We start from the raw sequence: 13,440 nt of genomic DNA on the forward strand, positions 1-13,440 counted from the left end.
CATATGTGTGTTCACATGCATGAGTAACAATAATAATCAAGAGGATATCAACTTGATAGTGGAGGAATGAAAGGGTACTTGGGAGGGTTTGGAGGGATAAAAGTAGGAAGGAGTGATATAATTCAATTTCCTTTAAAAATATATTTTAAAAACCAATACAAGCAATAGTGGTGAGGTGCCTGAACTGGCCTACCCTGGTACTCAGATTGGTGAATACCCTAACTGTCATCATGGAGCTTTCATCCAGTAACTGATGGAAGCAAATGCAGAGATCCACAACCAAGCAACTGGCCGAGTTCCATGAGCCCAGCTGAAGAGAGGGAAGAGGGATTCTGTGAGCAAGGAAGGGTCAAGATCATGATGGGGAGATCTACAGAGACAACTGAACTAAACTCATTGGAACTCATAAAATTTAGAGTGATAGCTGTGGAAACTGCATGGGACCAGACTAGACCCTCTGCCTACGGGAAACAGTTGTGTAGCTGGGTCTGTTTGAGGGGGCCCTGGCAGTGTGATCAGGATCTATCCCTGGTGCATAAACTGGCTTTCTGGAGCCTATTACCTATGGTCAGACACCTTGCTCACCCTTGATGCAGTGGGGAGGGGCTTGGTCCTGCCTCAACTGAATGTACCCAGTGGAAGGACTTACCCTCTTGGAAGAGGGGATGGGGTATGGGTTGGGGGAAATGCGGGGGTGAGAGGGGTGGAGGGAGCAGGAAGAGGGATGAGAGGGGGATCTGTGATTGGTATGTAAAATGAATAAAAATAAGTTTTTAAATAAAAAGAATATTTCAAATGATATTAATATTACATTTAGTTTATTTGAAAAAAGTAAGGCTGTTTAACATGAGATTAAAATATATAAGTTGAATACATGAAAAGAATAATGTTCATAACAGATATTAAAAGATATTTATATAAGCATATATGTATCATGCTATTAAAAATAAAAATATCAAATGCAAAATTGAATTAAACTAGCATCATTTACAGACTACATTAAAATTTCTTTACCAAGGAGCAGCTCGGGGACAGGGTCACTCGCACGTCTCTCCTAAACGCTCTCCAGGGTGTTTGCAGAAACATCTGTTCGTTTCCTACACAGCAACACGGCTGCAAGAAACAATCCATGTCTATTCTCAAGATCCATGCCCGAGAGATCTTTGACTCCCGCGGGAACCCCACTGATGAGGTTGACCTCTGCACCTCAAAAGGTCTCTTCCGAGCTGCTGTGCCCAGTGGTGCCTCCACAGGCATCTATGAGGCCCTAGAACTCCATAACAATGATAAGACTCGCTGCATGGGGAAGGGTGTCTCAAAGGCTGTTGAGCACATCAATAAAACTATCGCACCTGCTCTGGTTAGCAAGAAACTGAGTGTTGTGGAACAAGAGAAGATCGACAAACTGATGATTGAGATGGATGGCACTGAAAATAAATCCAAATTTGGTGCGAACGCCATCTTGGGAGTGTCCCTGGCTGTCTGCAAAGCGGGTGCCTCAGAAAAGGGAGTACCCCTTTACTGTCACATCGCTGACTTGGCTGGCAACCCTGAGGTCATCCTGCCGGTTCCAGCTTTCAATGTGATCAACGGCGGTTCTCATGCTGGCAACAAGCTGGCCATGCAGGAGTTCATGATCCTCCTCGTGGGGGCGTCCAGTTTCCAGGAAGCCATGCGCATTGGGGCAGAGGTTTATCACAACCTGAAGAATGTCATCAAGGAGAAATACGGGAAGGATGCCACCAATGTGAGTGATGAGGGTGGGTTCGCACCCAACATCCTGGAGAACAAAGAAGCCCTGGAGCTGCTGGAGAACGCAATTGGGAAGGCCAGCTACACCGACCAGGTTGTCATCGGCATGGACTTGACCGCCTCTGAGTTCTTCCGGTCTGGCAAGTACGACCTGGACTTCAAATCTCCTGATGATGCCAGCAGGTACATCACACCTGACCAGCTGGCTGGCCTGTATAAGTCCTTCATCCGGGACTATCCAGTGGTGTCCATTGAAGACCCCTTCGACCAGTATGACTGAGAGGCCTGGAAGAAGTTCACAGCCAGTGCAGGCAGGCATCCAGATGGTTGGGGATGATCTCACAGTAACCAACCCTAAGAGGATTGCCAAGGCTGTGAGTAAGAAGTCCTGCAACTGCCTCCTGCTCAAAGTGAACCAGATTGGCTCTGTGACCGAGTCTCTGCAGGCGTGTAAGCTGGCCCAGTCCAATATTTGGGGCGTCATGGTGTCCCATCGCTCTGGGGAGACTGAGGATACTTTCATCGCTGACCTGGTGGTGGGACTCTGCACTGGGCAGATCAAGACTGGTGCCCCATGCCAATCTGAGCGCCTGGCCAAGTACAATCAGATCCTTAGAATCAAGGAAGAGCTGGGCTGCAAGGCCAAGTTTGCCGGCAGGTGCTTCAGGAACCCCCTGGCCAAGTAAAGTGTGTGGAGATCCCTGGAGCCACCGGCTGCTTCGACTCTGTCCCTGATGTCAACGAGGCGGCTCAAAGCTGGCCCAGCGCATGTCCCTTCCATGGCCCTGCTTCCTTAGACGTCCTTAGACAGCCACACCTGACCACCTTGAGCCTGCTGGAAACCCCAGCCTTGTAATCATGTGATTGGTCTGAATCATTGTTTCTGTCACCTCACTTCCAAGCTAAGTGTCTGGAGCCCAGTGTAATCTTTAGGGTGGCTGCAGGTTAAGATCCCTGCCCCAGCAGTTCTACATGCAAAATAAAAGCCTCAGTGACCCATAAAAAAAAAATTTCTTTACCAAGCCTCCAAAGTAGTTGTAGAATATGAATATTTTTTCCAAGAAGATACAAAAAAACAAGGAGATGAACTAAAAGAAATTTTATTTGTCACTCTGCTGGAATACTTGGACATTGTAGTGGAGTATAAGGGAAAACATGAATAATAAATACAAATGCAGTGATTTTGTGGGGAGAGGACTGGAAATATGACTAAAGACCTGAGCTAGATTCTCATCACCCATGTCAGATAGCTCAAAGCTCAAAGCTGCCTGTAACTCCAGGTGCAGGAGAGTGGGCAGGCTCTTCTGGCCACCTTAGCATACACACTCATGTTCATAGGCCCATAATCAGTCCGACACATATTCCTGTAATTAAAATTAAACAACTTATTTTTAATGAAAATAAGTTCACCTAGAAAGAATATCATACACAAGTTCAAAGTACAAAATTTCATTTAAGTTGTATTTAAAAAGTAAAACGTTGAACCAATAATTATATTTTTATGGGACTGGAGAGAACCACAATGTACATGCTTGTAGGAAGGTAAAGCCTATGAGATCGAGAGATGAGCCAACCTGGAGTCTGCCTGAGGGCTTAGCAACAGGTGCTGTCAGAGGTCCTGATCTTGCCTCGCCAGTGATGGGCTACCATGCAATGTCACTGGATTGGAATGCAGCTGGGGTATTGGGGCGAGGGTATAGAAGGCTCTCCCCACTGCTGAATAACTGAGTCTGCTGTTTGCCCTTTACCTGACTCCACATGTCTGTGCCATTGATGCTGCTCCTTCTCTCCCCCTCTACCTGGCAAGGTGCCATTAGGACCTAGCAACATCTGGCACCTGAACGTGGGATTTCTGGAATGAATTTTGAACTTGCCTGGTTCAGGGTCCTTTTCTTTGTTGTGACTGTAATTTTTGAGTTTTGATTTTTGTCTGTTTTTGCCATTGCTGTTTAAGGCATGAGGAGTTACTTTCACCTTCCTGGCACCAGTTCTGGTCATCTAGCTTGCAGTGCTGGACAGCACCCCCAAAATGGTCTGTTTCAATGACAAGGCCCCTCAGTGTTGTGTGTTTTTGATCCCTTCGGAAGGTGAGCATTGGAACTCCCCTTTTTTTTTTTTCCTTCTTTTGTGTTGTCTGTCATGTTTGTCCTGCCTGTCCGGTCAGGAAGGCACCTTTTTTCTGTTTTGGTTTGCCCAGCGCCCCCACATAAGGGTTGAACACTATCACCCCAGGAGGTGGAACCAAGGCTTAGCTCCCAAACGCTGTCTCTAGTCTGGAGACACTATGTGAGCATTTAGCCATGGCCTAAGAAACCATGGAAATCCCCCACTAAGCATAAAGCATAAATGGTCCAACACAATTTTCCATCCCTATTGACTGCCATCATCTGATGTTGTTCACCTGCTGCCCCCCTCTACAAAGTGGGTAACCTCTCCATCTCTTTCACTCAGTCCAGGTCTTATCTCTCTATGACACCCAATGAGGAGGAGGCAGACAATTCAGGCCCCATGAGACCTGTTGAGTAGAGCACAGCCAAAGTTAAGCTAGCGTGTGACACTTTCCTACTAGCCTCATTCCTGCTGCAGGAAGCTACACCTCCAAAGTGGTACCCTTGGAGTGAAGTGTCTCAGTGTCCAACTGCCCCTGAGGGCAGAAATTCCCTCCAACTGCAGTATGCCTTCCAGCCACCACAGCCTCCCTGTCTCTGGCCTCAAAGGCCAGCAGAAGCCTTCCTGGTCAACACGTGACAAAATGCTGCTAACCAGCCCTAGATTTCCACCCTCAAAGCTGAACTCTCCCTTATCTGGAAGGTGGCTAATGAGTTGGGCCTAGATTCACCTTGCTTTGAACAGATCCTCACTCAATGGACAATGCAACTACAGACTTACTTTGATACAGTCTGCTCAAAGCTGTGCTGGAGCCAGCTGCCTTTCTTAGCTGGAAATAGGCTTACAGTGATCAATCAGAAGCTCAAGCATGAAGGAACCTCTTGATTAACATTCTAATGACCCTTGATATGCTCACTGGATGAGATAACTTTGTCCATCCCATTCACCAAGTGCAGATTGGCCATCAAACTTACACCCAACAGATTTCTGACCTGGCCTTCAAGGCTCTTAAGGAATGCACCCTATGGGACCCTTCAGCTTACTTCTGCAATCTTTTTCAATAGCGAGGGGAACTTTTTACTGATTTTCTTGAATGTGTCAATGAGGCAGTGGAGCAGAGAGTAGACCTGGGCCCCACTAGGGAAATGTTAATCAAACAATTGGTTTGGGAAAGGCTTGATGCCCCAACCTGAAATGTGGTCACAGCAGTATGCAATGAGGACATTCACCAAGAGAGTACTGGCCACAAGAGATCTTGACTCCAGTAACAGTTCCATCGCTGCCCTCACTTCCCTGAATGTTCTCCTTGTATACAGACAGCGCACCAGCAACACACCTAAGGGCCCCTAAGTAGACAGATCTTGCTGGGGATGTGGCAAACTAGGCTATTTGTGGCATGACTGCCCCTGGGCAAAGCCTAGGACTCAATGCCCCAGATGCAATAAGGGATTTCATTTGGCAAAGGATTGCAGATCACAGCCTGCTGAATCACCAACCCCTTTATAATCCAGGTAGGGCACTACTCAGCCTACTATTAAGAGGAGGCTCTGGTAATCTAAAAATCTATTGGACACTGCTCATTTTTCCACACTCCCCAAATGCTGACCATCTATTTTGATGAACAAGCTGTTAAAGGCTTGGTGGGCATAGGTATAGGCATCACCATATTAACAGAAATATGGCTTTCCACTCTCTCCATTGGAAATTTAGACCTGACACTCCCATCAGTGAAGTAAGAAGCCAACAAGATTCAGAAAGTACTACCTGTCCAGTTCATTGGAAAAACCCTGATGGCAACAAGGCAGCCATTTACCCTATTGTTCCTACAGTACCAAGAAACCTCTGGGGCAGAGACATCCTGGAGAGTGCAGGTACTGTTCTAACTACTGATGACAGAGCTTTCTTTAATGACCTTCAGGTCCATGCAAAGACAGGTTGGGCAAGTTGAGACCCTACACAAGTCACACCCTCAATTCTAAGGGCCACTATCCCTCAGAAATGCACCACAATCAAGCCTCCTAGCCCCATTTCATTGACATGGATCTTAAATCAAAATGTCTGGGTGGAAGAGTGGACTATGATTGAACCTAAGCTCTCAATCCTAAAGGAATTAGTTACAGAACAGCTAAAGATGGGGCACATAGAACTGACCACAAATAAACATGACACTCCCATATTTGTTATTCCCAGGCATATATATTTTCTCAGCTTTGATGAGGTGGGACTCAGTCCAGCATATAAACATTAGGTATTCCTTCTCCAGGCCACATCTCTATCTCTAGTAAGATGTAAAGACCCATTTCTCCCTCCAATGGCAGCCACCAGCCCCTTTGCTGACCCATGGGAGAGGATATGCCTTTGTTTTTCCTCAGAATGCAACTATGCCAGTATGGGTCCCAACAAGAGAAGTGTATCCTGCCATGGATCAGCTCACCTCCATCCAAGAAGAATGGGCCATGGATGGGTAATGTACATATTCACCACCATTACCCCTTTTATTCCCTCAAAAGCAGATCTATGGGCTCTATTTCCCTTGCTTCCCATTCTGTTGCCAGTGGTAATTAACTCCTCTACTTCCCCTGTGATATTTACCACCAACTCTTCCCTAGGCCTTTATGAACCTGGGGCTGACCACCAAAAAATTGGAGGCCACCAGGTCTGTGGAGGAAGCCCTTTGCTTTACTACCCCCCCCCCTTTTTTCCTTTCTGTTGTCCAATGCTAAAGAAATAGCCTGTGATCTATGCTTCCAGGCAATTTGCCTCACCCCTTAATTATTCCATTCTACTCCAGAAACAAATATCCCATCTCAATATGACCAGGGTCTCAGCAATATCACTGGAGACAAATATTTTCATTAAAGTCTGGGACAACTTTAAAAGGCTATTTGATTCCTCCTGGATGCTCACATATGCTTTGATTGGTAGGGTGATACTGTTAATCCTTATTCTCTTTATATGCCTCCTGTAGCACATCCGACAGCAGTGGGCAGCAACTAAGGCTACTCTCAGGTTTTAATGGCTTTTAGATATCCTGTTCATAGCCTGCAACAGGAGGTTATACATGCCTGGTTCTCTGAAATTCAAAGGTTACTGCCTCTCTACCCAGGGCATCTCTTCAAGAATGGATGCTCTTTGAGGGCTAGTAGTCAATGACAGATAAGAGCTTGTTATGCAAACCTACCTAAGACAGACACAGTTCAGTTGCTGAGCCCTGCTGAGGTGGGGTCAACAAGGTCTGAGCAAAGAACTCTGGCCCCCACTGAGCACCCATGTAATAAGTAAAGGAGGGTGGATATTTAGGAAGATAAGGCCTACAAGGCCGAGAGTTGAACCGATCTGGAGTCTGCCTGAGGGCCTAGCAACAGGCGCTGTCAGAGGTCCTGATCATGCCTAGCCAGTGAGGGGTGGCCACTCAATGCAGCCTGGGTACTGAGAGGAGGGTATATAAGGCTTTCCCCATTGCTGAATAACTAAGTATGCTGTTTGCCTTTTACCTGACTCCTGGTGTCTGCGCCATTGATGCCATGCCTTCTCATCCCTCCCCCAAAGGAGCTATTAGGACCCAGCAACACATGTTAGGCAAGTATTCTAATATTTTATGTCACATTCTCAGCCCAGTGAAAAATTAAAACACTTTAATAATATTAAGATAAAATTATACACACCTAGGGATAAAACAAAAGTAGTGATATCTAAGGTTATATAAAGAACTATTAAAAAAATAAAGAAAATCAATAGTCGATAGACATACAATGTTAATGAAATTGTAAATACATAACCATTAAGCTATTTCAATAGCTACTGTGTGCACATGCATGTGTATCTGTGTTTGTGTATGTGTATGTATGAGAGAGAGAGAGAGAGAGAGAGAGAGAGAGAGAGAGAGAGAGAGAGAGAGAGAATGTGTGTGTTTTTAAAAAATATCCTGATGAACCTGGTTGTGGTGGCACACACCTTTAATTCCAGCGTCTCAGGAGGCAGACAGATCTCTCCGTTTGAGACCACCTTGATCTACAGAACAGGTTCCAAGACAGCCAGAGAAACCTCATCTTAGAAAAAAAAATGTGTGTGTGTGTGTGTGTGTGTGTGTGTGTGTGTGTGTACAGATAAATAGTGATAGAGAGATATTCTATATAGATATAGATATATTCTGATATAGTTAGTATTTTCCTGATTGGGATTCTTGATATTTTTGTGTTGGGGTGTATGTGTGTAAAGACGTATTAACAGGAAAGACCATTTTAAAGAAGGACGTAGTAATATAATTTTCTAGAAAAGGTATCAAGATATTTTAAGGCTGTAGTCTAAAGATATAATACAATTCAAGAAAAGATAACCATAAACCACTGAAGCAAGAAAGACAAAATACAGATCAGTGCATTCTGAATAGGTACTTCTTTACTATAAATGAGCATTTATCACATTGTAGAAAATGGATTTTCATGAAATTAAGCCACATCAATGGATTAACTGGGTGTCAACTCATATCATAAATATAAATGCAGATCTTGTCATACATGAAGATTGATACAAAAACATTTGTAAAACAATCTGAAAGTATGTTTATGACACTGTGTTATAAAATATAAATAAATGACTATCAAAACACTTAAAGAAAATGAAAAATATTATATGAACATATAAAACTAAGACGGTTTTTAATGGAAAGACAGTCTCATGAAGACACTAGAATGCAATCCAAAGCATGGATCTTATTTCGCATATGTAAATATGTATCTTTTGAAGCTTAAATATTTAAACTTCTGAAACTTAACATTTTGTGCATGGGAATTTATTGAAGTCATAAAGTATTTGCCTAGCATATGTGAAAACCATATTCAGTCCCTTATGGGACAGCCAGATACCAAAATTTATAGAATATATGCAAAATCTTTAGCTAAGTACTTAACAAATAAATGTCTATCCAAATAGGAAATGGGTTTGTAAAAGTAAGCAAGCATATTCATTGTCAGGCCTATGGTAACTGAAACTGGAATGATTCATATTGCACACCCAGTACAAAATATTATTGGCCAATGTAAGCCACTGTTTTCAGATCTACATGACACCATGTATAATGATTGATGTATTATAAAATAGTCTAAGAACATTGCATGTTCTTATATATTTTTTGTATATCTACTACAAATAGTAATGTATGTACATCAAATATAAAGAAGAAACTGAGGCAATGTTTTGAATCAAACACAAGGCACTTGATAGCTTCTGGGAGGAGAATCAATCTTGAATTTTTTTAATGATGTAATCCTGGATACATTGACCAAATATCATCGCAGGCTTCATGCCCAAATTAGCGTTGCCACACAAACTAGGCTCAAGGGGAAAGAGAAAAAAGGGAATAAATCTCAAACTCTGTTGGTAAGAATTGAGATGAGTTGAGATGCATATATCCAAAACACATTGCATGAAATTTTCAAATATTAATTAAAAGATTGTTTAAAAACATAAAATTATAACATTATAGTAGACAAGTTATAGCCATCTCAGAACTCTAGATAATAATCTATAGAAGGATAGGAAGAGAAGCTAGGTCAGGATTACCATCTTCAACTCTTAAATCTCAGTTGTAGTTGTACATATGCTTATCATAAAATGCACTGATATGCATATAGAATCATATATGCATTTTATTTGAAACATATTTTCTCAATATAAATATTTAAAATAGGAATATATATGCATTTATGAGACTGTTAATTTAGAATTTGAATTAGTAATTCAAATTTGTGCATGAACTTCACTCAGGACTCAAAAAAATGGAACAAATGTGATGAGAAAGAAAAATGATTGATTTTTATTGACTAGTGAGATTACGGTAGAAAGCAAGTCTAGAATCCACAGTGTTTGTCTGAAGGCAATCAGGTTGGATGACCAGGAAAGAACAAGCCTCCATTTCAGTTCAAATGTCAATATTATACATTGGCAGAGTTCTCTACTGCTTAGAGCAGATCAATCTTTTGTCCTAGTCAGACCTTCAACAGATTGGATAAGGTCCACTCATATTAAGAACATTCTGATTTATGTAAAACCTACTGTTTTAAATTTCAACACTATTTGCATGTAAATTGCATTCAAAATAAATTTCATAAAGACTTCTAAAAGTGTTTGAATATTTATCTCAGCCCTGTACCCAGGCAAATTATTATCCAAAGTCAACCATTACAGAAGTCAATTTGGTAGCAGCTTGATTTATTTGAGTCTTTTTGTGTGTAGGTTTTTAATGTGTTTTGCCTCTAGTTTGGCAACAAAAACTTGAGAAAGCCAGAGCAAAGTGGTATAAAATCAAAATGGTCATTTTATCATGTTCCAGCCCCCATCAACTATAATGTATAGAAACTTGTTTTATACAAGAATCTGAAAATTAGTTCTATAGCCTCTCCTGCTTTGTGCCCAAGGAGTTTTCCTGGTATACCACAAAGAAGCATGGCCCAGGGCATATTCTCCATGCTAGAGGAAACTCAACATTGTTAGAAGATTGCTAACTTTAGTAAGCGTTGAAGATTTCAGACCCATGGAAACAATAGAATTAGCATATTTCCATCACCACTAGGATGGTCCTTGTAGGTCATACAGGCTCAAATTATTCATGTTCATTGCCTTTACTCAGAGGGTAGCATCTGGATATAATGGAAAATAACTGGTTTACATAATTATGAAAAAATAATAAAAGATATTATTATTTCTCAGTTTTAAAATTAGAGTAAAAGCCAAGGATAACTATTAATGAAATGTTAATATTTTTAATCAAAACTTGTCTATGGTAAAAAAAAATCATGGAATATAAGCATACATTTGCAAATATATACATATATATGTATTTGTATATGTTTTTTTCTTAGTACATTTTTAATGAAAATACAGTAATGCCACATTGCTTCTTTCCCTTCACTCTTCTCCCTCCAAACAATCCCACTCTTTTGCAAACTGATAGCCTTTTTTGGTTTTACTATGCATTTAGACATTCACACACACATAAATATATAGATGAGTCAATTTAGTGTGGCTTCTGTGTCAATATGATTTCAGAGATGACCACTTTGTATTACATAACCAATTTCAGGGCTCATTCCTGTGATAGGCAATTCTTCCTGTATCTCATCAGTCATAAATTGTCTGTAGTTACTTGTCTATAGATGTGAACCTTGGATTTTTCTTCCTTAATTTCTAACATTTTTGAGATTCTTTAATTTTTTTAATCTTTTTTTTTATATGTATGGATGTTTTTCCTGAATGTAAGTTTGTGCATCACATACATGCTTGGTGACTACGGAAGCTAATTGAGGGCACCAACTCCTCGGGAAGTTTAGACAGTTGTGTACTGTCATGTGGGTTCTAGAAAGTGAACCTAGGTCACTGAAAGATCAGCTAGTGATCTCAATAGCCCATCTATGAGTTTTTTAAAACTGTATTTAGTTTATCAATGCATATGTCCCATTTCAGCACAGCAGTGCATTCAGCTTTGATACTAACAGAAAACTTCTTCTCTGAGGATCATATTAACTTTTCCTGGATTAATAAGTGAGCTAATATTCGATCATGTGTGTCTATTATATATTTTCATACAATCATTATTTTCAAAATGGAGCCATTAAATTTTCTCAAGTATAAAAAGTTACTATGGTCTTAATTCACTCAAGTTTGTTCCAATTGAATTTTATATTATTTTAACTAATGTCATTAGATTGTGAGTTCATGGCTTTACATAATACATAATTAGATAAAATTTTCAATATTTTTCTATTATTTAAACAATAATCACCACAAAAATAATAATAATTTCCACATAGTGCTTTTAATCATTATAAATAATGTATTGTAAATGAAAAGCCATCTTCATAATTCTATTATCATTTTAAATAATTATGACTTGCAGACATTCTACATAGTATAATTTCTTTATTGCCAAATACACTTGGCTGTGCCTAAGATTTAGAGTAAAGCTGGACAACAGTGGCACACACCTTTAATCCCATCACTCGGGAGGCAGAGCCGGGTGGACCTTTGTGAGTTCAAGGCCAGCCTGATCTACAAAGTGAGTTCCAGGACAGGCACCAAAACTACACAGAGAAACCCTGTTTTGAAAAACCAAAAATAAATAAATAAATAAATAAATAAATAAATAAAATAAGATTTAGGGTAAAATAGATCATTAAACAGAAAAAGGCAAGAATACCAGGAAATGTAAGGAATTATTTTTTCTCAGTTCTAACTTAAAAGGAATTTCAATTTTAAATCACATTTTAATGTTAATATATACTATATCTGAGGAGTACATTTTATCAAATACTGATATCTGGTTCAACTCTGGACCATATTTCACCTCTCTTATCCCACCCAGTACTCACAGAGATTACAGATATAGTAATTGCTATGTAGTTTTGTTGCCTGTATTAAGTGAGATAGCAAGCAAGTCAATATTTAATTGAGTGTTTTGCATGCAGTTAATGTTTAATATGTAAATATAATACTCTAACATAAAGGTGATGAAAACTAAAGCCCAGATTGACTATAACTTGGACTCTTGAAGCACAGTTTTGCATTTATTAATAGCAAAAATAGTAATACATTGATATCTAAAAGTAAAGAAATACATGTCAGTTTTGTTTTTCAGTAACACTGATTAAACTGCACTTCATTTCATTCATTTTTTTGTTTAAATCATATCTGTTAAAACTTGAGTAAAAATAAGTAAAATAAATTCTAATTTTTATAACTATGTCCAGTTTTAAGATAATTTACAAGAAAGGAATAAATAAGACAAAGGAGATACATAAGAACTAGATCATCGACAACTTAATTTTTATAATTTTACTTCTAAATCATGAATACTGAAAGCCTCAAAAACTAGTACCCTGGAGGTCAAATAAAATTCTCTATCAAAGCCTGTCAGATAATGAATTTGCAGGCTTCTTTGCGGAAGACCATTTCTTACTCTGTCAACATTCCTGAGTTTCCAGTAGTTCTTTGTGGAAGGCTGAAAACCTCCTGCAGGAAGCTTTCCCCCTTGCATCATCATTGTTAGGTCTTATTTAGGCAGCCCTGTTGATGGCACTTCATAGCTGCAGCCTTTTCGGCATTTCTAGGAAGCACAACCTTATAGCACAATTCCTGTTTCATTGACTCTTACATTTTTCACATGGATTGAGTAGGTTATGTTTATGTAGTGATATGTATATATATATCACATTACATATCATATATTCTATATTACATCATCATATATAAATATATATATCATAATGACAATCAAGGGAAATTATTTGATTGACTTGAGAGAGAGCAAGAGTGTACATGGGAGGGAATAGAGGGAAGAAAGGAAAGAAAGAAATGATATAATCATAATTTCAAAAATAAAAAATGTTACCAAAGTATCACATGTGCAAATTCCTATGCCTCATAAGTTCATCATAAAAGATAAGGAAACACATACATGATGGTGGATAATAATTGTAAGCCAGTTTCATAAAAGAAAAAATACTTATAATCAGTGAAATTATAGGGTAATGATTTCTTACAGAATAATTTTTGCCACAGGAACTTATCATTGCTGTCCCTCTT

General features: G+C 39.8%; 1 protein-coding gene across 1 annotated transcript; it reads left to right on the plus strand.

The window, feature by feature from the left end:
* Nucleotides 1-1,048: 1,048 nt before the first annotated feature.
* LOC114708409 (alpha-enolase-like) lies at nt 1,049-2,762 on the plus strand. Its single transcript, XM_037209534.1, is given in 2 exon segments — nt 1,049-2,059; nt 2,061-2,762. Coding segments are annotated over 2 exon segments (1,308 nt in total). The 5' UTR covers nt 1,049-1,129; the 3' UTR covers nt 2,439-2,762.
* Nucleotides 2,763-13,440: the final 10,678 nt, after the last annotated feature.

The sequence above is a fragment of the Peromyscus leucopus genome, chromosome 11, assembly GCF_004664715.2.
Source record: "Peromyscus leucopus breed LL Stock chromosome 11, UCI_PerLeu_2.1, whole genome shotgun sequence".
NCBI classification, from domain to species: Eukaryota; Metazoa; Chordata; class Mammalia; order Rodentia; family Cricetidae; genus Peromyscus; species Peromyscus leucopus.